Below are 23,824 nucleotides of genomic sequence, written 5' to 3' on the forward strand. Positions count from 1 at the left end.
CAGGTAGAGGTCATCCACACACGAGGAAGCATTGCGACTGTTCAGATGTGGCTGAGTGCTCTTCCCACGAGATGTCTGGGTAGTTGAAATTTCCCATGACAACCATGCACCAGGAGCGCGTGGCCTCAGCCAGTTGCCTGGCAAATTCCTGGTCAAGCTCTTGATCCTGGCTAGGAGGTCAGTAGTAGACCCCCACCATTGTGTCCCCTGTGCCTTGCTCACCATGGATTTTGACCCAGAGAGTCTCCAATCATCCCCCCTGGGTGCCAATGTTGGTTTGCAGCTTTCCTTGACATAGAGAGCTACCCCCGCCACCTTTTGTCCACACAATCTGTCCTGCACAAGGTATAGCCGTCTATACCACTGGCCCAGTCATAGGTGGAGTCCCACCAGGTCTCTGTTATCCCTATGAGATTGTAATCCTTGTTTCCTTTTTTATGTAAAAGTTACTTGTGGGTGGCTCACACATTTCTTGTTTTCGTTTGTTGTTCAGAACAATGTCATACCTCATGTGTGCCTGTCCATTAAGCCGTGCTGGTTTTCCCCTTCCTCTGCCGTGGCTGCAGGGCCTCCCCCTAGGAGCTCCTGGGAGTGTGTGACCCAAGCGCTGCCCTGCTCTTGCAGCAGCAGGGCATTGGTAGTGCCCTTGTCTCCTTGGCATAGTGCAGTCTTCATGTTTTGGTCTTGGGTCTTGGGGCTGTGTGTGAGGTTTGGAAGTGGGGATCTTGGGGTCTCCTGCAGTAAAGGGTTGCATGTGACTGCTTGGCTCCGGGTTTGAAGAGAAGAAATCCTGCCAATGCTTAGTGCTCAGAGCCTGCAGTAAATGTTGGTAGTTCTGGGCTCCCATCACAGTCGGAGTGTGTGTGCTGTACTCGCTCCTGAGCCCATAACAGCAGCATTGGCCTGTAGAGGCAGTACTGGGGAAACCCCAGAAAGGGTCCAGACCTGTTGTCCCTCATCCCTCTGACCCAGGGACCTGCTGCTCTCAAGTGATCCACAGGCCTCTCCTTGGCTCCATGCAGGCATTTCTGGGAGAAATGCCCCTTCCCTGGGGCCTCTCTTTGCAGCCCAAGCAAAGGGACACCTTCTCTGTCTCCTGCAGTCTCAGCCACTGCATCCATTCCAGTGGCCAGTCAGTCCCCTGCCTGCGCCTTGACAAAGTGTTTGCATGCAATTTGGGGAAATCTCTGTTGTGGTGTCACCCCTGGGATCACTGGCAGGGCAATGGAAAGGGGGAAGGGAGTTCACATGCAGTATATAAGCCTCAGTTCTTTCCCAGTGGAAGTTATGGTCTAATATGTATACAAAAAACTAGTAAGCAAGCATTATGGTTGCAGAGTCAAAGCTAGGAAATGCCAGGGTTCAGGCTGTCCAGATAACTTCCATTCAGCCCATATCCCATGCTCCCCAGTGCTGCTTAAAGCCAGCAGGGTGCCCTGGCAGCACATAAGGGAGGGTGTTTGCTCTTTACTAGACTGACTGAGATCCTTATCTCAGAGCACCAGGCAGGAATACATAAATTTGCACCAGAACTGTGCTGGTGTCATAATATCCCAATAAGCTGGTGTATAGTTCGGAGACAGTTGCTATAGATTCTCTTGTACTTCTCTAGGTAAAATAACCACCCCTCACTCAAGTCATCCTAGGTATAACATCACCAGCATTGTACCGGGGCAAATTGCCACCATCCCATCCAGCCACCATGGATTACCCACGCCAAATGAGTAGGGCCCTGGTTACAGCTGGGTCAAGGGGTACAGACGCTGGCAGGAGTCTGGAGCAAGACTTGACCACAGAGCTCTGGGTCCAACTCTGCCCAGGGCACTGTGGTCCTGCTGGCTTGGGTAAGCTGAGGAGCAACAGCTCCTTCTGGGCAGCCCAACATAGCTCTGATTTGCCTACTGCTCAGAGCTGAGAGATGAGATGCAGCAAGAGAGGTACGTGGAGTAGAAAGATCAGGGCTCATGTCTGTGCTGGGCTAAGCTGGGCCATGGCTAAGACAGCTGCTAGCACTAAGATGGGACAGGTGATGCAACCTCTGTTATTTGCACTCTGAGGGGGTTCACCTGGACACTGGGCCCAGTGGACCATACCCAACACAAAGGAGACTGGACCTGCATTGGGTTGTAAAGGAGACAGAACTGCGGTGCTACCTGCTGAGCCTGGTCTTAGGGCCAGGGCAATCATCCTTTATTATCCAGGGCAGAGACTTACCACTCTTGACAGTGACCGTACTGGAGGCCAGGTCTGGGGGCAATGTCTTTTACTGCAGCAACTGCATGGCTGGGAGAGATCACAGACACGGTTCCAGGCCAAGGCACCTTCCTCAGCAATAAATGTTTGTCCTTTCAGCGGAGCCCTGCAGATCCAGGTCCATGGTGGGCCGATCCCGTTGATCCATGTAGTAGCTTGGCTGGGGGGGGTGAAAACTAAAGCCCTGAGGGGCGATGACATGACTGGAATAACAGAGACGTGTTGGGAGCTGACATGACTAGAGCACTGTCAAGGTTGGCTGCAAACTGTTCAGGAAGGGCACGTAGGAGAAAAGAGGAGGAGGAGTTGTGCTGTATGTAAAAGAGCCATATGATAGCTCAGAGCTCCAGTATAAAACTGGAGACACCCCTGTTGACAGTCTCTGGATTCAGACTAGAGGGGACAGCAACAAGGGTGATGTTGTGGTGGGGACATGCTATGGACCACAAGACCAGAAACATGAGGTAGATGAGGCCTTCTTCAGACAACTAGAAGAAGTATCCCATGACAAGCAAGAATCCCTTCATATCTGCGGCCTTTCCCCCCTGCTGACTGCAGCCCAGCATCCTCTGTGTGCCCTGGGGCCTGGTCCCATTCAGGGAAGCTCAAGGGGGAGCTCTGTGTTGTACCTGGCTCCAGAATGCAGGGGTCAAAACAGTGACTGGCTTCCAGGATTAAGCCTACAGGTCCCCTTGTCTTAGTTTCCCAAGTTACGAGAATCTGAAAGAAGGGCTCACAAAAGAAGTCTTCCTTACTTCATTTTTCACAGCTTTGGATGAGAGAAGGAACCACTGGACTGTTGGGGCTTTTTTGTTTTGTAGGAAGTGGACCCTGGCCAGTGTTTTCCTTCTGCACATTTCCCCCTGCAATCAGCCTGCTTTGATTGCAATGCTCTTTCTAAGTGGGTAAACTTGTTTATGGCAAAACATGGTGGAAAAGGAATTTCCCGTGTTTCTCTGATGATGCTGGAGCTAGATTGAGGAAGTTAACGTTTAATCCAAAACCTGGGCCTGGAACCTGTTACTACTGATGAAAAGTTCACACATGCCTACTTAATAGGGCAGTAAAGGATAATGGTGTTGTTGGGAGGTGGAAAAACAGCTGGGTGCAGTGGCTTGTACCTGTAATCCAAGTGTCTGGGAAGCTGAGGCTGGTGGATCCCTTGAGCCCAGGAGTTTGAGGCTGCAGGGAGCTGTGTGGAGCAGGTGTCCACACTGGAGTCTGCACCAGCATGGGGCCTCTGGGGGAGCTTGGGGGCTCCAGGTTGCCTAAGGAGGGGTGAACCGGCCCAGGCTGGAAACAGAGCAGGTCAAAGCTCCCTTGCTGACTGGTAGTGGGACAGCACCTGTGAAGGGCTCCTGTAGCCCAACCTGGGCAAGAGAGGGGGACCCAGCCTTTTGCCAGGTCCTTACTCCTGCCAAGCTGCCCCTGTAGTCCCCGTGGCGCAGGGCTCCTGAGAGACGAAGAGAGGGAGCCCTAAAGCTGGGGTGGCGGCGGGTCACTGTGCGCAGCTTGAGAAAGGGTCCTGCAGGAAGTGGGGGGGAGCACCCCAGGGGGAAGCCCAGGGCTCCTATGCGTGGCTGCAAGAGATGATGGTGCTACCTCAGAGGCTACAGGGCAGGAGCAGGTCCACCAGCACTCTTCCACCTGGGAGCGGAGAGCACGTCATGAAAAGGTGCGGGTGCACGCCTGAGACACTGGTCCCCCCAGTCTGTCCTGGGCATCGCACTCCTGCCTCTGGCGCTTGTTGTGCTCGCCCGTGGCTCTCACAGGTCCCAAAGGAAAGGGCCAGGACTGGAAGGCATGCTTCAAGCATTTCTTCTTGCCTTCATGCTCCTGCTCAGGCAGTTGCCATGCGCGCCTGGTAAGGACTATTTAATCCACTCCTTTCAGTGATATGGGGTTCAAGACACCCCTGCCCGCCCCCCACCCACACACACACTCCCCGTGCAAGGCTGAGACCTCTGCCACACTGAGACCAGGAGACCCCAGAGGAGGAAGAGGCTCAGTCCAAGGAGGAGTCGTCATCACCTTAACTGGTCTGTGGAGGCATCACGTGCTCTGTGCGTGGGGGTCCCCGGCAAGCTGCTCGCAGGGAGGGGAGAAAAAGACACAGGGAGACAGAGAGAGCGTGTGATATGGGGCGTGCGAGCTGTGTGGGCAGCAGGGCTTGTGGAGGCAAGGGCTGTGGGTCGGAAAGGAGGGGTTTCAGCAGGGCTGGGGGGCAGGGGGCTGCAGATCGGCGGTGAGGGGTGGTGTAACTGTGCTGGAGAGTGACAGGCAGCAGAAGGGCTGGGGGTGGGGAGGGGAAGCTGTAGCTTAGGAGTGAGGTGCAGGAGCAGGGCACGGGCATATCGCTGCCCCCCTTACGTTATATACCCATTCACCCTCTCTTCCCCTTCCCACCCCCTTGACTTCCCACCTGACAGGTGCCCTCTATATTGATCTTGAAAATATGGTAACCCTTGTCACCTGCTCTGTGGCTCAGTCCTGTGGGAAGTGCTTGTGCAGCCTCGCACTGTGCAGGCAGGATTTTACTGCAGGGCACAAAACAAGGGAGATGCGAGCAGTGGGGTCCCCCAGGGATCTCCCTCAGCGACTTGGACGAGGGGGCGGAAAGCACGCTGTCCAAGTTTGCTGACGACACTAAGATGTGGGGGGAGGTGGACACACTTGAAGGGAGACAGAGGCTGCAACGAGATTTAGACAGACTACAAAAGTGGGCGGACGAGAATAGGATGGGGTTCAACGTCGACAAATGCAGGGTGCTGCGCCTTGGGAGAAGGAGCCCACCACACACACACAAGCTGATATTTCAGCCAGACGCTTCAGTAAGTGCTGTGTTAACACCATGCTGAAGGTTCGGTTGTTCCTTTTGGATTTCTATGCAAGTGACAGGAAGTGTAGGAATAGTCTGGGGAACGCAGTGGGCTGGGCGCTTGGAATAAGGCGGGGGGCAAAATCCCTCTGTGCACCAGGAGGAAGGCCTTCTTCCAGTCAGTTCTGAAGAGGGATGGGAGAGGAGCAGAGTAGATGTCCCCATGGTGCAATGGCAGCATGTCTGACTCCAGATCAGATGGTTGTGTGTTCAAGTCACACTGGGGTCGGTGGTTACCTTTTATGTCCTAGGAGAGTGTCACCACTTGTGCTGGTTTCCTTGCTGTGTTGCGGATGGCTTGAGGCAGCAAGCAGGTGCCAAAGGCGGCCTTTTCCCCAGAACAGCTCCAGGACCCCGGCTCCAAAGGGAAGCAGGTCCCAGCCCTTCCTCGCCGGATGTACAGGTTGAGAGTGCCGTGCGACATTTACCTGCTCGGTGGCAGCACCCAGCAGTGGGTTCGAAGAGCACAACTGTACCGCTGGTGGGCAGAAGGCAGGGTGGGGGAGGTGTGGGGAAAGTACAGGGTGCTACTGTGCTGAGCCACCTGCCTCGCTGTGGCCGCCTAAAACCACGCCTCGGGTTTCTGCCCTGGAGTGTCTGTGTCCAGCTGATCCCCCTTCCTGGTGCACACCTGCAAGCCTGGGGTTACTGCTGCCACCACCCAGGCTCCGGTCTCTGTTACAGCTCTGTGCAGCTCGGGGCACGCAGACCTCGGCGGTGTTTTGCCCACTAGTAGTACTTCTGGGGGCCCCTTATAGCCTGGAGCCACTCAGGTAGGGCAGGATCTATTAATAATCAGCCAAGCTCTGCTAAGAGTGGAAAGGCCTGTCCCTCCCCTCCAAAATGTTTCAGTTCTCCATTTGCTGCTGCAGACACATGAGGTCAAACACTGCAGGCCTCACTCCTTTCTGGCCCAAATTCCTCAGCACTTTCACCACTTTAGCCAGGTGCGGACAGCAGGCTTTGTCCCAGCGTCTGCACTGGATCCAGCTGCGGTCGCTCTGCTTGTGAATTCTGAGCTCTCCCCCTCTGCTGCTTGACTGTAGGACCCAGAACAGCCCAAAAACATGCCGGTGACCCTGTAGCCATGACCCTAGACCCCTCCTTGGAGAACTTTCCTTGCTACGGCCACTTCTGCCACCTTCAGGGTGCCCTGGAGAGCGGCTTTGTTCCCAGGCTTTGTTCCCATGACCAGCAAGAATCCCTGCATCTCTGTGGCCTTTCCCCCCTGCTGACTGCAGCCCAGCATCCTCTGTGTGCCCTGGGGCCTGCTCCCATTCAGGGAAGCTCAAGGGGGAGCTCTGTGTTGTACCTGGCTCCAGAATGCAGGGGTGAAAACAGTGATTGGCTTCCAGGATTAAGCCTACAGGTCCCCTTGTCTTAGTTTCCCAAGTTACGAGAATCTGAAAGAAGGGCTCACAAAAGAAGTCTTCCTTACTTCATTTTTCACAGCTTTGGATGAGAGAAGGAACCACTGGACTGTTGGGGCTTTTTTGTTGCGGATGGCTTGAGGCAGCAAGCAGATGCCAAAGGAGGCCTTTTTCCCAGAACAGCTCCAGGACCCCGGTTCTAAAGGGAAGCAAGTCCCAGCCCTTCCTGGCTGCTGTCAGGCCAGGAGCGAGAGTGCCTTCCAACATTCACCTCATCTAGGACAACTCCCAGCAAGGGCTTGGAAGAGCTCCGCAGGTGTATGCCAGGCGGGCAGAAGGCTGGGTGTGAGATGTGGCAGGACAGGACGGGATGCTACTGTGGTTAGCCACCTGCCTCACTGTGCCCGACCAAAACCACGCTTCAGGTGTCTCTCCTGGAGTGTCTGTGTCCAGCTGATCCCCCTTCCTGAGCACACCTGCAAGCCTGGGGTTACTGCTGCCACCACCCAGGCCCCGGTCTGTTTTCGGCCTCTGTGCAGCCCGTACTACACAGAGCCTGCAGACCTTGGCAGTGTTTGGCCCGCTAGTAGTATTTCTGGGTGCTCCTTAGAGCTGGGAGCCACCCAGGATGTTTTCAGGTAGGACAGAACCCGTTAATAATCAGCCAAGCTCTGCTAAGAGCGAAAAGGCCCGTCTCTCCCCTCACGCATTCCGAGCCAGGCGTGCTGTAAGGGCCAGCTGTATGGACCAGAGAGAGGGAGGATGCAGGATGGGGAGGGGCGGGGAACCAAGGGGTTTCAGAGGAAGTACCTTGAGCAACGCAGAATATTTTGAACCTTTCATTAAATTTTGCCTTCGGTAACCCTTTTCATCCACATCTAAACTACTTAGCTCTACCTTTCTAGCTAGTCAGCAGGCATACTCATTGCTTCATGCAGACAGCAGCCTGAGGTCCCTGCTTGAGCTTGTTCCAGTTTGCCTGCTGGAGGAAGTGAGCCCCAGGACCAGGTGGCCTGACCCTTAAATAACGTGTTTGGCCTCCTCACTTGGCTCCAACAGGCAGAACAGGCATTATTTGAACCCTGCTAATGCAGACCAACCATTTCAAGAGTGGCCAGCACCCCATGGTGGTGTGACCAGAGACCCCCAGTTGGTTCCACAGGTTCCTTGGAGGGAAACTTAAGACAAGGGGTCTGGATCCAATGAGGGGGCATGGGAGGTGGCCCGATCTGGTCCTAGGGGAAGCAGAAAGGACAGCGCCAACCAGAGACCAAGCAAAAGAAGTCCAGCAGTACTTGAGCACACACAATCCCCAGCTAAGGCCATCCTAAAAAAGGGATCACAAAAGCCTTTCTCCCTTCAGTTCTCCTAGCTTTGGATGAGAGAAGGAAACACTGGACTGTTTTGGTGCGGGGGTTGCGGGGTTCTGTTGTGTTTTGCTCTTTTTAACGTAGTGGACAACGGCTAGTGCTTTCCTTAAGGTTTCATATTCTTCACTTTTTGCCCTGTAGTCAGCCCTGTTTTCTTGTGGTGTTGTTTCTAAGTGGGGAAATTTGTTTGTGGTAAAAGCCGGTGAAAAAGGTATCTTCAAATGCTTCTGTGAGGAGGCTGGAGCCAGATTGAGAAAGCTGATGTTTAATCCCAATATTAGGCCCAGTCCCTGTGCCTGCAGTGCAGTGCCTGGCAAAAGGTTTCCATGTGCCTACGTGAGATGGCAGCAGAGTGTCCCACGGTTGTCAGGAGCAGGCTGGAGCAGCTGGGGGCAGTGGCTTGTGTCTGGAATCCAAGTGTCTGGGCAGCTGAGGCTGATGGATTGCCTGAGCACAGGAGTTCAAGGCTAGTGGACACTGGATAGGGTTTTCCTTAATGTAAAATCACTACATGCACCAAGTGGAAGGCCTACTTACAGTAAGTTATGGAGAGGAAAGAGAGAAACGCTGGCCTTGTAGCCCCATAGTGCAATGGTAACATGTCTGGCTCAAGATCAAATGGTTGTGTGTTCATCAGGGCAAGAGCAGGTCCACCAGAGCTCTTCCATCTTGGAGGAGAGAGCACTTCATGAAAAGGTGAGGGTGCAAAAGTGTTTCGCTTGCTCTGCTTTCCCATGAGTCTCACATGTTGTAAAGAAAAGGGCCAGGACTGTAAGCCATCCTTCGAACATTTATTCTTGCCTTCACAATGTTGGCTACAAAGGGCCGTCTCTCCAAATCATCATAAATTCTTGTTTATTTGTAAGGCTTGCAGCATCTCAGCTACCTGCTGCAGCAGCTCCCCAGAGCCAGGGCTGGCTGCAGCCAGGAGGCTCCAAACACCTGAGCCAGGCTCCGGCATCTTCTCCGCACCGGTGTGTCGGATCGGGCAGCGGCGGAGGGGGCCAGAGGTGCCCATGCAGTCACCACCAGCATGGAGCTGATGCGGCAGCTGTGGAGCCTGGCGCAGCTGTTTGCAGCCTGCCCCATTTGCTACAGCTGCCCAGAGCCCGGGCTGGTTACAAACAGCTGTGGCAGGCTCTTGTGCGGGGAGGGGGGGAGAGATCGAGGCTGTCCTGCCTCAGGCCTCTACCCCACCACTCGCTCTGATGCACGGGTGCACATGCCGGTGCAGAGCTGGTGCCAGAGCCCAGTGCAGCTTTTTGGAGCCTCCCTGCTACAGCCAACCCAGGCTCTGGGGAGCTGCTCCCAGCAGGTAGCTGAGATGCTGTGAGCCCTACTGGGAGCAGCCTGGGATCCATCACTGGTTCATTGCGGGTAACCAACATGAGTTCATTAGTGGCAGGTCCTGTCAGACCAACCTGGTAGCCTTCTATGATCAGCTCACCAAATCCTTAGACGCAGGGGTAGCAGTGGATATAGTCTTTCTGGGCTTTCGGAAGGCTTTCAACACTGTCTCTCACCCTGTTCTCATTAAGAAACTCAGGGACTGTGGTGTCAACACCCACACAGTGAATTGGGTCACCAACTGGCTGGGGGGCCGCACCCAGAGAGTGGTGGTGGATGGGTCATTTTTGACCTGGAGGGATGTGGGCAGTGGGGCTCTGCAGGGCTCGGTCCTCAAGCCCACATTGTTCAACATCTTCATCAGTGACTTGGACGAGGGGGTAAAAAGCACCCTGTTCAAATTTGCTGATGACACTAAGATGTGGGGGGATGTGGGCACGTTAGAAGGGAGCAATAGGCTGCAATTGAACCTAGACAGGTTACAGGGGTGGGCAGATGAGAACAGGATGGGATTCAACACAGACAAGTGCAAGGTGCTGCACCTGGGGAGGAAGAGCCAGCACCATACCTACAGGCTGGGGAACTCCCTTCTCGTCAGTGCAGAGGCAGAAAAGGATCTTGGAGTCATTATTGATGCCAAGATGAACATGGGCCGGCAGTGTGGGGAGGCAGTCAAGAAGGCCAACCGCACCGTCATGCATCCACAGATGCATCTCGAGCAGGTCTAAAGAGGTGATCCTCCCCCTCTATGCGGCACTCGTCAGGCCGCAGCTGGAGTATTGCGTCCAGTTCTGGGTGCCGCACTTCAAGAGGGATGTGGACAACATGGAGAGGGTCCAGAGGAGGCCACTCGCATGATCGGGGGCAGCAGGGCAGGCCCTACGAGGAGAGGTGACGGGACCTGAACCTGTTCAGCCTCCAAAAGAGAAGGCTGAGGGGGGATCTAGTGGCCTGTTATAAACTAGTCAGAGGGGACCAGCAGGCACTGGGGGAGTCCCTGTTCCCCCGAGCACTGCCAGGTAGTGATCAAGAATAATGGTCACAAGCTGGCAGAGGGTAGATTTAGGCTTGACATCAGGAGGCGCGACTTCACGGTAAGGGCAGCTAGGATCTGGAACCAACTTCCAAGAGAAGTGGTGCAGGCTGCTACCCTGGGGGTGTTTAAGAGGAGGCTAGATGTACACCTTCCTGGGGTCAAATGACCCCAGGACTCTTTCCTGCCATGGCAGGGGGTTGGACGCGATGATCTGCTCAGGTCCCTTCAGACCCTACTAACTATGAAACTGGCAGCAGCTACCCAGATCCGTGGCTGGCTGTGGTGTGCCAAGTAAAATGGCCTAGCGTGCCATGCTTGGCATGCGTGCTGGGGGTTGCTGACTCCTGAACTAGAGTAACCCAATGATGTGTACAAATGCCCCTCTACACTTTCCCTCGTTTCCTTCTTTTACATCAGCCGTATCTGTTCTCTCATTCTGCAGCAGGTAGAGGGCAGATTTGGACCCTGGTTCCTAACACTTCACTCTTCACTGGATTGTTCAATCGGACCCTTCTGAATCTTTTAGATGCCCATACCCTGTAGTGTCAGCCCTCTCTCTGCCATTACAGCTATAACCCTGAAGCTGTTTTATTTCCTATTTTTACAACCAGCCCAGCTAGCTCAGTTGGTAGAGCATGAGACTCTTAATCTCAGGGTTGTGAGTTTGAGCCCTGTGTTGGGTGGATGCATTTTACCTTCCAAATGGGACCAGAGGAAGGCTTAACTGAGACCCTGTGGGTCAAGCTCCAAGGAGGGTGGGGGGAGAGGGATCTGGTGGCAGGGGTGACTACAGGCCACCACATCAGGAGGAAGAGCTGGATCTGGATTTCTCCAGGCAGCTGGGAGAGGCCGTGCGTGCAAAGGATGTCGTGGTCATGGGTGATATGAATTACCGACATCAACAGGAGCAGTCGGCCAGGTCTAACCGCTCACGAAGGCTCCTGACGTGTGTCCAGGACCTACACCTCGTGCTGGATGTACTCGTCCCCACTAGAGGAAACGCCATACTGGATCTGGTGTTAGCCTCTGGGGACGACCTGGTGGGGAAGGTGCTAGTACAAGGGAGGCTAGGGGACAGTGGTCATGAAATGATCCAGTTTGCTATTCAGAGGAAGTTGGGGAGGGTAACTAGCACAGCACAAATGCTTGACTTTAGGAAAGCCAACTTCGATGTGCTCAGGGCAGTAGTCAGCGAGGCACTCGGAGCCCAGGGGGTAGCTAGTCTGGGGGTCCAGGAAAGGTGGTCCTTCCTCAAGGAGGCTATCCTTGGGGCGCAGCAGGACGCAATTCCTCTGCGCAGGAAGGTGGGAAAAGGGTCCAAGAAACCTTCATAGCTGAGTGCAGATATCCAGGCTGGCCTGAGGGCAAAGAAAAAAGCATACTGGCGGTGGAAGCAGGGGGCAAGGACAGAGGAGGAGTACACCTCCCTGACCTGAGCTTGTAGGGAATTGGTGAGGAAGGTGAAAGCAGCACTGGAGCTTAGATTAGCTTTTGGGATTAAGGATAACAAAAAATCCTTTTTCAAGTACATAGATAGCAAGAAGTCTTGGGGTAACATTAGACCCCTATGGGACAGGGTAGGGCAGATGGTGCCGGACACGCGAGAGAAGGCAGAACTCTGCAACAAGCTCTTTCCCTCCGTGTTCCTGTCTGCTGACAACGGGGTGCTCTCGGGTGACAGCGTAGAGAGGCCCGGGAAGGATGCGAGTCCCCCGACTGTTAGTTCAGATAAGGATTACCTGGAGGGCTTGGATGTGTACAAGTTGGCAGGCCCGGATGACCTTCATCCGCGGGTGCTGAGGGAATTGGCTGGTGGCATTGCGGAGCCATTGGCATGGCTGTTTGAGGACTCTTGGTGCTCGGGCCAAGTCCCTGAGGACTGGAAAAGGGCCAATGTCCCTATTTTCAAGAAGGGGAGGAAGGAAGAGCCTGGCAACTACAGGCCAGTCAGCCTCACTTCTATCCTGGGGAAGGTCTTTGAAAAAATTATCAAGGGCCACATTTGTGAGAGCCCTGCAGGGGAAGTGATGTTGAGGGGTAACCAGCATGGGTTTGTGCCCGGCTGATCCTGCCTGACTAACCTGGTCTCTTTCTATGACCAGGTAACAAAGAGCTTAGATGTGAAGGAGGAAGTCGATGTCGTCTTCTTGGACTTCCAGGAGGCTTCGACACAGTGTCCCATCCAATTCTGCTTGATGATCTGTCTTGGTCCCTCCGGACTCTGTGATTCTATGAACATTTTATCACTTGTTCTGTGCCACAAACCTCCGCAGTAAACTAGATTTCATCTTCCAGCTCCATTCTCAGTATGAACAGCTGGGCACCCATACTAGATGTACTGACCCATTATTATGAACTAAGCAAGGCATCTTGCCCAGCAAGGAGCGAGCCTCTGATGATGTGTTGGACAAGTGGGGAGGCTGTGTAAAGGCCAGGAGAGGGGAGGGGAGAATATATTTCTCTCAGGTATGCTCCTACTTGAGTACATGCTGCCGTTTTTAATGATCATTTCCAGTGGTTCAAGTCGGAGATGGCAGGGGACAACTAAGACTGTGAAGCCAGTGGGTGTTTCCTGTGTGTTTGTACTAGGTTGCCGGAGGGCAGTTTGTCAGCTCGTTGAAAGCTACAACCGACGTTTCAGCTAGACGCTTAAGTAAATGATGTGTTAACACCATGCTGAGGTTCGGTTGTTGTTTTTGGATTTCTATGCAAGTCACAGGAAGTGTAGGAAAAGTCTGGAGAACGCAGTGGGCTGGGCGCTTGGAATAGGGCGGAGGGCAAAATCCCTCTGTGCGCCAAGAGGAAGGCCTTCTTTCAGGCAGTTATGAAGAGGCGAGAGAGAAAAGGTACTAAGCATGTGGCCCCATGGTAGCATGTCTGACTCCTGATGGGAATGTTGTGTGTTTAAATCACACTGGGATCAACTACTTCAAGTCCTGGGAGATTCTCCCCACTTGTGGTGGTTTTCTTGCTGTGTTGGTAATGATGCAGCAAGCAGACCAAAGGAGGCCTTTTTCCCAAAAATGGCCATAATGAAAAACATCAGGCCTTGAAGCCTGGGGTAGATGGAAAGGTTGCCTGGTGTGATAGAGTAGGCTTGGAAACTTTATTTTCCTGTGGGAAAGTGGACATGGGTTCTCCAGGTTCCCTGTGCTGGGTCAGCCAACTAGTGAAATCAATTCAGCATGGCCTTCGGCTCAGAGTCCCTACTGGTGCTGAATGAATTTATTCAGTGTGATACATTATGGGTAGAAGAAAAAGGCCAGGAAAAGCAGGTGGTTGACTCCCCAGCTGCAAGGGGACTCCTGGCTAGGGAGGCTGGACCTGCCCAGTCCTTCCCAGAACCACTGTCTCCCATCATGTGTCTTGGCCCCATTCTTGGTGGTTCCTGGCTCCGGTCCAGGTTGATAGCTCACAGACACAGACACACACATGGGATGCCTGATTGCAGAGCAGCTGGGGCTGCAGGACAGCTGTTCCCGCTTTGGACAGCTGCTTTGGTTTATGAACTGGTGTTGCCCATAGGTGAAAAGCTGATTGTCCAGGGGCCTTTTGTAAAGCCCATGGGCTCCATTGCACTGCACTGATCCAAACCCAGAGCCTTGTGTCCCCGCTGGCCATGAGGGGCAGCTGTCTGTGTGATATTTCCAACCGGTGCAGACTAGGAACAGTGCTGCCTAAAGAAGCCACCCAGATGTCAGTACAGACTCACAGGTGCCCTGGTCACACCACAGTGCTTTGATGCCATCAAGGAGAGCTTGCTGAAGTATGAATACAAGGAGGATAGACAGGAGCCTGGCTATGGTGGATGGGTCCTTCTAGGCAGCTTCAGAACCTCTGAGGTGGTGGCCAGGGTTGCAGACCCTTTATTGCAGGTCCTTCACATTGCCATTATTGCAGAGGATTCAGCATTTCTGCAAGGCCCTTCCTGAGCCTATTTCAGAGGAGAAGCAACAGGAGAGAAATCTGGGCTGAGGGAAATGGGGTCCAAAGCTGCCTGGTTCTGCACTGCTGATGTGTTGGGTGGCTGCAGAGTGGAATGTGGACACATCTCCTCTGCCCCAAAATACCCGTACTCACTGCTGGGACATTTTTCAACCAGTGGTTGAACTAGTGTGCCTTTTAGTTAGACAGCATGTGATTCAGGATGTCATGTCATGGACATTCCAGTGCCCCCTGCAATGCTGCTTCCCCTGGCTAATTCCTTGCACCTTGTTCCCAGTTTGGTGTTTTCCAACTTCAGCTCCTCACCAGTGGGTCCTGCTCTACCTATCTGCTGGATCCTTCCAGCATCAGGTCTTTTCTTTCCATGCAGGTACTTGCAGACCATAAGCATATCACACAGTGCCAAGCTCTTCAATAAGCTCCTCAGGTAAGCTTTTCACACTTAGGTCTTGCTGTCCTCTTTGACCTTTTAATGAGCCCTTCTTCCCCCATCAACCTTTTTTTTTTTAAAGACAGATGACCTGGCCACAGAGTCCCTGACTTGGCCAGATGATGCCAGTGGGGGAAGTGCCATCTCCTTCTGTCAGTCCTTCTCCCTGCCCCTACATCCAGAGGCTATCTGCCCTCACCAGTGAGACATGAGACTGTTTCTCCCTGTGTGACACAACACAGGGACTGAGTTGCAGGTGAGGCAGCTCCAACACAAGAGTTGGTGCACATGCTGAACTGGAGCTGGTGCAACTCAGGGATGGTTCCTCCTCCACTGGAAAGGCCACACCTTGGTCTTAAAGCTCAGTGGGGAAGCCTGGACTACAGCATGGAGTGACACCCCTCCTGCTCCCACTCCCCTGGGCAAGAAACCACATGTTGAGGGTCTCAGGGCTTTCAAGAGTGGCTGCAGCAATCAGCCAGCACTTGCTCCCAGAAGTGGCTATAGCCACTCCTGGAAGCGGCTGCAGCAAGCACAGCAATCAGCCGTCATGGGATCGCCTGCAAGGGATCCCCCCTCCCCGGTCCACAGGCTCATCTCCGGTCGGCAAGATCACCCATGGGGGACCCTCTCCCCTGGTGAGAGGGAATGGTTGCTGGGGGGGGGGGGGACACGGACTGGGAGGCACCAGTCGCCCACGCAGGCAAGTGTTGTGGCTCTAGCCAGTGATTTTTATCTGCACACTGCCCTGCCCTGCTCCACACCCAGCCCTCTTCCCTGCTATTTGGCTGGTGTCCTGCAAGACAGGAGGCCTAGTAAGTGTGCCACTGGAACCAAAAGGTTGGGAAATGCTAGGTTAGAGCATCTTCCTCTTCCACTGAGACTCAGGCCTGCCTGTTCTCAACAAAGGGGCTGTTGAGTCATTGGCATCCTTAACCTGTAACATGCACCCCTCTGGAGGTTTGGCCTCTGCCTAGGTCTGGTGGACAAAGGGCATGGGCTCAGGCTGGAAGTGCCCTACACTTTGCTGGCTACCATGTGGGGCTGGGAGGAAAGTCTACCCCCCACTTTCTGTGCCATGTGTCAGGGGGTTTTAAGCCTCCCACAGAGGCACCAAGGCCAGGGAAAGCACTGCTCCTGGAGAGGGCTGCTTCAGCATACAGCTAATAGTCTTACTACAGCTCTTGCCAAGATAATATGGTACTCAAATGAGCAGGTGAGAATGGTTCCCGGCCCATTTCTTCAGCTGGGGACTTTGAGAACACCCAGATCCTGGGCAAAAAGTTGAAACTTCATCCCTACATCATCAGGCCATGCAGGACAGTGGCAGTAGGAACCCATGTACCAAAGGAACCCTTTGTTCATTCAGCAGTGCCTTTCTAGCCCTCAAGGTTTCCCATAGAGCCAGGTGATGTCCTGATTCCAATACACAGACCATATCCCATCCTCTACAGTCCTAGAGAACAGTTCACCTCTGTCCTGCATATAACGTAATCAGTTCAGCAGCTTACAGCAGGCTGGAGTGAGAGACCGGGCTCCTGCATCTTGTCCTTGGAAGTGGGAGAGGGAGGTCCAGCAGACATTGCCATTCAGCATTCCCCCAGCTTGAATGGCTTCTAGATGCTAACTTTTCTCCCCCATAGCACTGGTAACCAATGCTGAACACAAGATAAGCTGGGAGGAGTTGTTTGGGGGACAGCAACACTTCTTCAGCCCTCTGGGCGTGGAGACCAGTTGTCAGCCACAATCCATCTTTTCACCAGGTTTTGTCCTGGTGGGCAGTTGAGCTGGACAAGGAAGCAGTGCCAGGATCTGTCTAGTAGTAGTAGTAGTGGTGGTAGTAGTAATAGCAGCATTCTTAAATTTAATAGCCATAGTGGTAGCACTAATAATAGCAATAGTTGTAGAAATAATATTTTTGTTACTACTACTGCTATTGCTATAATAATAAAAGTAACAGCAATACCCAGGGTAGAGGCAACATTAGTATTCTTATTAGCACAATTGCTATTATAATAGAGACAGCAATAGCAATAATATCATTACTACTACTGTTCTTGGCATTACTGCTAGCACTGCGATTATCACTGCAGCAGTAATTATAACAATAGTATTATTATTTCTATTTATATTATTACAATAAATAGCACCACCAATCATAACAACAGTAAGTCTGATAGCACCAGTCATGAGTGCTTATGTTGAGTCCTGTCCCAGCCTATCCAGAAAGGCTTAGCAGTGCCGACACCCACAATGCATCAGAGGAAGGTTTAAGAATAAGAAACCCCCTGACACGAAGCAGAAGGCGGGGGGGGGGGGGGTCGAGGGGGGGATTCCCACCCAGCTCCATGTGGCAACCAGCAAAGCCCAGAAGCCTAGGAAAGACCCCTAGCAGAACACAGGCATAGCTACATCCAGTTCACCCCCAACTAGTGGCTGTTTGAACTCATGTTGATGCCACACACAGATGTCTCTTTCAGGAAACCTTTAGAGGTGTCCTTCCCCAAAAGAGATCCAGCTCTGGAAACCCAGGTGCAGAGTGATGCTGAGGTCCATGGAGAACGTGGAGGGTGTTTGGCACTGGACAAGAGGCAGAAAACTTCCCCAGACAAGGAGAAATGGGACACAGGAGTCTAGTGTGCTGTTACACCCACGTGGTGTATACCCTCCCCTGGGTCCTGTCTCTCTCTCTAGCGAGGAGACAGAGGCAGCTTGGGCTCTGGGTGGCTCCTGGTCAGATGAGCAGGAGCTGAGGGTTGTACCCTCACACCAAGCAGATATACCAGTTTGCTTTTCCAACTGGTCGAGCACCCCAGAGCGACCCATGCCTCTGCTCTCACAAAAGGCTACTTGGGACGGGCAGTGGAGAGGTGGTGGTGCCAGAGGTGGGGCAGAATCCCAGGGTGTTACACCCAGGATGTCTCTGGGGCTCTGCATTTTATCTGGAGAAGAACAAGAGAAGCCACAGCAAGTTTCTCTGCATGAGATACAATATATGGAGACACTAGGAATCAGGTAACATCTCACTGAGAGGATGTCCTCATACTCTCTGTGCCTTTCCACAGGAGGCAGGACCTGTCACAGCCTGCAACTCCTGTGGCAAGGTCCTTGCTGCACAGCAGTCAATGGGAGTGAGGGCTCAAATGTGACTAACTCTTGGGTCTCAGGGTTTGCAACAAACCCTGGACAGTGATGAACTCTTGGCAAAGGGAAGAGGCTGGCAACTCACAGAAAGATCTGCCCTAAAAAGGGTTCTGGATTCTGCTCAATCCCCCTCTTAGTTTAGGAGAGGGCACAGAGCCCAGCCAAAGGGATACCATGTTCAGTACTTCAGCTTTCTCAGCAGAAACTGCATTACAGAGAGTGCAGTGAAGGGCAAGAGGGCAGGGGAGTAAAACACACCCAAGGATGCATAGTTCTGGAAGGAGGCTGAGAAGCAAAACCTTGCAGGCTACTGGGAGAATATGGCAAAGATCTCCCCACACAAAGCAACAATGTGGCTTCTAGCCTGTGTGGACACGCTGGTGGTAGGCCAGGCTGAATGAGTGGGTGAAGCTCTTCCCACACACAGAGCACTGATATGGCTTCTCCCCTGTGTGGATGCGCTGGTGCATGGCCAGGTTGAAGGAACGGGTGAAGTTCTTCCCACATTCAGAGCACTGATGTGGCTTCTCCCCTGTGTGGATGCGGTAGTGTTTGGTCAGGCTGGAGGACTCACTGAATCTCTTCCCACACACAGAGCACTGATGTGGCTTCTCTCCTGTGTGTATGCGCTGGTGGCTGGCCAGGTTGTATGACTGGGTGAAGCTCTTCCCACACTCAAAACACTGATATGGCTTCTCCCCTGTATGGGTGCGCTGGTGTTTCGTCAGACAGAAGAAATGGAGGAATCTTTTACCACACTCAGAGCACTGATGTGGCTTCTCCCCTGTATGGATGCGCTGGTGGATGGACAAGCTGGAGGACTGGGTGAAGCTCTTCCCACAGTCGGAGCACTGATGTGGCTTCTCTCCTGTGTGGATGCGTTGGTGGCTGCTAAGGCTGGAGGACTGGGTGAAGGTCTTCCCACATACGTAGCACTGATGTGGCTTCTCTCCTGTGTGGATGCGCTGGTGGCTGCTCAGGCTTGAGGACGTTCTGAAGCTCTTCCCACACTCAGAGCACTGATGTGGCTTCTCCCCTTTGTGGATGCGTTGGTGGCTGGTCAGGCTGGAGGAGTGTGTGAAACTATTCCCACACTCAGAGCACTGATGTGGCTTCTCCCCTGTGTGGATGCGCCGGTGCATGGCCAGGTCAGAGGAACAGGTAAAGCTCTTCCCACAGTCAGAGCACTGATGTGGCTTCTCCCCCGTGTGGATGCGGTAGTGTTTGGTCAGGCTGGAGGAGTCACTGAATCTCTTCCCACACTCTGAGCACTGATGTGGCTTCTCCCCTGTATGGATGCGCTGATGGCTGGTCAGGCTAGAGGACTGTGTGAAGCTCTTCCCACACTCAGAGCACTGATGTGGCTTCTCCCCTGTGTGGAGACGCTGGTGTATGGCCAGGTTGGAGGAACGGGCAAAGCTCTTCCCACAGTCAGAGCACTTGTGTGGCTTCTCCCTTGTGTGGATGCGGTAGTGTTTGGTCAGGCTGGAGGAGTCGCTGAATCTCTTCCCACACTCTGAGCACTGATGTGGCTTCTCCCCTGTATGGATGCGCTGGTGGCTGGCCAGGTAGGATGACTGGGTGAAGCACTTCCCACACTCAAAACACTGATATGGCTTCTCCCCTGTATGGATGCGTTGGTGTCTCGTCAGGCTGGAGGACTGTGTGAAGCTCTTCCCACACTCAGAGCACTGATGTGGCTTCTCCCCTGTGTGGATGCAGTAGTGTTTGGTGAGGTTGGAGGACTTGCTGAATCTCTTCCCATTGCAACATGGAACCTTGTGAAACCCACCCACCCACCCCACAGAGCCATTCAATGAAGCCTGAGACCAGGATTCAACACTTCCTGGGTTTCAGGTCAACTTGACCAAGAGACACCAGGCAGAGTCCCAGCCCCTCTCATGTCCTGCAATAATGGCTACACATCACTTCACATAAACATGCTGATTTCCATGTGGGACTACAAATCCCACCATGCCTTGGGACAGGGTGTTAAGAGGTATGGCTATGTTGGGGTGAAGAATCAACTCCTATGCTGCTGAATGAAAATGGAAATCTCAGTCCATGGTAGCCCTATGGAAACCAGGCCTGTGCCTAAAGATCAGCACAACAAATTCCGTTGTCGTAGTTACGGGGAGAAGAAGCGAAAGACTGCTCGTCTTCACAGGTTGGAATTTCAGGGCATGGGAAAGCAACCTGCCTGCACACACTACAGCATAAACTATCTGAGGTCAGCACCCTGAAAGGGCAGCGCGGGACAGGTCTACAGATTTCAGGCCCTGTTACTGTGGACATGGAGCATTTCTGAAAGAGGATTCGGGGGAGGGGACAGCCACAACTCACCTAGCCACAGGCCCTCAGAGCTTGAAATTTTCCCATGGTCCTCATCACCACAGACCCACAGCTCCTTTTGTCCTCGCTGGATGCAGCAGATTAAGTCAGGTGTGGGGCCTTGATATCCTGTTTGGGGCAGCGGTTAAAGAGAGTTTGTGATTCGGTCCTGGTTGCAGAATAACCAACTGGGGTATGGGGAATGGATCCAGTGAACTCATGGATATTACTGGGGCCTCAAAGGAGAGGCAAGGCTGGACCTTTAGGATGAATAAGAAGGCACTGCAGTTAGAAGAATCTGATAGGCTGCCACCTAGGTGGTGGGGGGATGGTCATAGGAAACAAAGCACCAACAACTCTAAGTTATAAAAAGAGTGCAAGACCAACAAGAGTTCCCAGGGATGGGGTGGAGATGCAGTGATATGCTAGCTACCTCGAAGATGAAGCTTTCACAACTGACAAGGCACAGAAATGAAGAGACACTGGACACACACAGCTGGATAGCATCTGTGTTATTAGTATCATGGTAGGGAAAGGAACAGGAGTGAGTTTCTTTTGTGGGAAGGTATAATGCAAAGCCAGGTGGCAGTGAACAGAATCCAGAACAGATGGCTAACCATGACACTTCTTTGTAGGAAAGATGATCATTCACCAACAGGGCAGAGGAAGGGAAGATTTTGTATGAACTGCAGTGGCAACAAAAGGAATCATCGCATGCAGTGGAAGGATAGTGCCAGAAGGGGAGATGAGCATGCACGTGGGCAAATCCTGCAGGTTTTCAAAAAAAAATGGTCCTGGGTGTCTGCGATATGGACAACAGAAGGCAGAAGGAGACACCTTTTCAGCACGTGAAAGCCCACAACGTAGGAACGGTCAACATGGTTCTTCCTGAGTTACGTATAGCCTTGGAGTCTTTCCCCAAGGATGTCCTTTGGGGGAAATGGAGGGAAAAGAAAGGGCTAGAAAAGCAAGGTGACCTCACAGAAGCCAAGTCCCTCAGCCCTGTACATTTTTTTTTAAATATTTTTTCATCTTCCATATCAAATTAGCCATATCAGTTCTGATCAGATCAGGCAGTGAGCGACACAGCTGACAGGGCAACAGGGAGAAAGAAGCAGGACAAAGTTTTACCCAGGGAAACGAGGGCTTGAAAGTTCCACAGCATCTGGTCGCGGTAAAGCCCCTTGTCTGCATCTTCCAGCAGCTCCCACTCCTCCCACGCAAAATACACAGCCACGTCCTCAAAGGCCTCCCGGAGCTGCAAACACAAGCATTACACCATCAGCATCGCCTGCTCCAGCTGCCTTCAGCCCACCACCTTCTCCAGAATCTGTGTGTGTGACAGCTGTGCGCAGGATAGGCCAAGATGACACAGGGATGCAAAATCCCCCATTCTTCACTGACATGGGATGTGGGTGCAGGCATTGACGTAAGAGTCCATTTGTCAGCTCTGGCCCGGCTCATCATATTTTATGTGCTCCACCATGGGCGACTGATGCCTCTTGAGTAAGGAGGTGGGCCACATGCCCCCCCACTCCCTAACACCAGTGAGCAACTGGGGGAAGGGATCCCCCTGTGGCCAGTCACGCTGCCAGGGGAAGGCACTGGTGCTCGTGACTACCCTCCTGCCCATCACCTAAACAGGGAGCATGGCCTGAGAAGGGGGTGCACCAGCACTCTAAGTGGGTGCATGTGCACCCCGTGTGTGGTGCCACTGTGCTCTGTCCTTTTGGGCAACACCTTTATAGCCATGGCCCCTGGCTCCACAACTGTGGCCAGGGCTTCCTTTGCCAGCACCCCTGACTATCTCCACTGGGGAGCGAGCTCTGGAGAATTCTGGCTGGCTGGGGTAGCTCCCCAAACTCTTGACAGTGACCCTGACTCATCCTGGGTGTGGCCTCTGTTGCACGCCCACTCCCACTGGAGCTGGTGCCCTGCTCACCTCCACGCTCTCCCCCTGCTTTGCTGGCATGCTCTCCCCTTTCTGCAGCTGGCCCGGCTCAAGGCTCAGGGGCCCCCTCTCCCCGGGGAAGTCCTCAGCAGCTCCAGGTTTGCAGGCCCTTCTTCAGGAGGCGGCTGATGAGCTCTGCTCATGGTCTCTGCACCTGCAGGTAGGGAAGAGAATGACATTTTCGGAGCTGAAGCTTCCCTGCCTGCACCTGTCCCAGCCGAGGCCCGTCTGACAGGGTCACCACCTCGGTGCAGGTCTCCCTGCTCTGCATCTCCTGGGGCAGGACCGCCAGGACCCAGTCCAGCACCACCAGCTCCACCATCTGCTCCTGGCTGTGGCCTTGGCAGAGCTCCCGCAGGTGGGTGCCGACCTCCTGGCAGCACAGCCCTGGATGTGCCAGCGCCAGGTCTCTGGCACGGGGAGCTCGTGCCCTGGTGCCAGTGGTGGGGCCTGTGGGGGCCACGGGCCAGCACGGGATGCTTCACCGCCTGCCCCCACGTCCTGCAACGCTGGGCCGGCTGCTCCTACGGCGCCCACCGTCTCGAGGACACGGCTGTGGGCCACGCAAGGGACTTCTTGTGCCCCTGCCCCGCCCCGGAGACCTCCCGGGGGCTGCCCCAGGCTGGGCGGGGAGGCCCGCGGGTGCCAGAGCCTCCAGCGCCGCCGCGTCTCCTCCGCCGGGAGAGGCCTCAGCCCCGCCGGGGGCTCCGCTCCCCTCCCCCGCGCTCTGCAGGGAAGGAGGCGGCGCGGCTCGGACCGGGGCACGGAGACCCCGACCGACCCCACCGCGCCCCGCAGCCCCCGCACAGGCGGGACCGGCGCTGGTCCAGGTGCCCCCAACCCTGCCCCCCCCCTCAGGCACCTCCAACCTTTGTCCCGGCGGCACCGCTCTGCCTCTGGCCCCGCCCCGCCGATTCGCACATGCGCAGCGCGTCCATCTCAGAGCCGTTCTCGCCCCTCTGCTGAGGCGCATGCGTAGGGACGCGGCTGCTGGTGCCGCTGCCTGGCGAGGGGCTGCGCATGCGCGGTGGCGTCCCCGGGGCAGCAGTGGGGCTTCGCGCGGCTCCGTGTGGCGCCTCTGCCGGGCCGGGACACGCCCGGCACCGCCCCTCGCGTGCGCGCCACCTCGGGGAAGGGCCGCGGCCCGGCCCGTGGCGCATCTGCCTCGCGACATGGAGACACCGGGCTGTGGCCCGGCAGCAACGGCCACGAGCCCCGCGCGCCGCGGCCTCCGGCGTCCAGACAGCCGCGGGCACCGGCACCGGCCGCGCGCAGACCCTGTCGGGGACGTGGGGGGGTGCTCCGCACGGCGACATCCTCCACAGGCCGGGCGGCGCCGCGCGTTTGCCCTGCAGAGCCGCGGGGCGGTGGGTGCGCCGGGCCCCCCTCAGCGGCACGGAGCGGGGCCGTCCCCCCCGGCGGGCGCTGCGGGAAGGGGCGGGGCCAGGTGCTTGGATGTCCGACGCGGGGCGCCCGGGGTGGGGGCTGTGCGTCCAGGCCCTCGTGACCCTCAGGATACAGCTGCATCCCCGGGTCCTTCCCCAGGATGAGCTCCTGGTCCCCAGACACTTTGCGCATCGTGGCCAGCTTCCAGTGGGAGGATCTTGGCCACACCAAGGTGATGGAAATGGGAGACCCCCTCCCTCATTCGGTCCTGCAGCTGCATAGCTGAGGGCAAGGGAAACTCGGGGGCATCTGAACCCCAGGGCTCTGAGCCTGGGCCTGCGTGTAGGATGCCCGCCAAAGGATTTGGAAGTATCTAAAGCCCC

At 54.6% G+C, this 23,824-nt stretch overlaps 1 protein-coding gene and 3 non-coding genes across 4 annotated transcripts; 3 read left to right on the forward strand and 1 right to left on the reverse strand.

The window, feature by feature from the left end:
- Nucleotides 1–1,739: 1,739 nt before the first annotated feature.
- On the reverse strand, nucleotides 1,740–23,450 carry LOC149852745 (uncharacterized). The gene is made up of 5 exons (XM_090029755.1): nucleotides 22,918–23,450; nucleotides 22,047–22,209; nucleotides 21,236–21,362; nucleotides 20,117–20,233; nucleotides 1,740–19,481 (listed from the first exon to the last, which is right to left on the reverse strand). The coding sequence occupies exons 2-5, from the start codon at nucleotides 22,074–22,076 to the stop codon at nucleotides 18,133–18,135; spliced, it is 1,623 nt and encodes a 540-aa protein (XP_089885881.1). The 5' UTR covers nucleotides 22,077–22,209; nucleotides 22,918–23,450; the 3' UTR covers nucleotides 1,740–18,132.
- On the forward strand, nucleotides 3,354–3,652 carry LOC149852746 (signal recognition particle RNA). The gene has a single exon (XR_016439480.1).
- On the forward strand, nucleotides 5,289–5,360 carry TRNAW-CCA (transfer RNA tryptophan (anticodon CCA)). The gene has a single exon. It is a non-coding gene; the product is annotated as a tRNA-Trp (tRNA).
- On the forward strand, nucleotides 10,865–10,937 carry TRNAK-CUU (transfer RNA lysine (anticodon CUU)). The gene has a single exon. It is a non-coding gene; the product is annotated as a tRNA-Lys (tRNA).
- Nucleotides 23,451–23,824: the final 374 nt, after the last annotated feature.

Source organism: Crocodylus siamensis, chromosome 15, assembly GCF_052110815.1.
Source record: "Crocodylus siamensis isolate JL-2025a chromosome 15, ASM5211081v1, whole genome shotgun sequence".
NCBI classification, from domain to species: domain Eukaryota; kingdom Metazoa; phylum Chordata; order Crocodylia; family Crocodylidae; genus Crocodylus; species Crocodylus siamensis.

Excerpts from the sequence above, each read along its gene's own strand:
- LOC149852745 (XM_090029755.1), bottom strand. The coding sequence starts at position 22,076 with ATGCCAGCAAAGCAGGGGGAGAGCGTGGAG. Across the intron at positions 21,363-22,046 it reads AGCAGGGGGAGAGCGTGGAG|CTCCGGGAGGCCTTTGAGGA; the intron begins GTGAGCAGGGCA and ends TTGTGTTTGCAG. Across the intron at positions 20,234-21,235 it reads TCAAGCCCTCGTTTCCCTGG|GATATCAAGGCCCCACACCT; the intron begins GTAAAACTTTGT and ends TGCCCCAAACAG.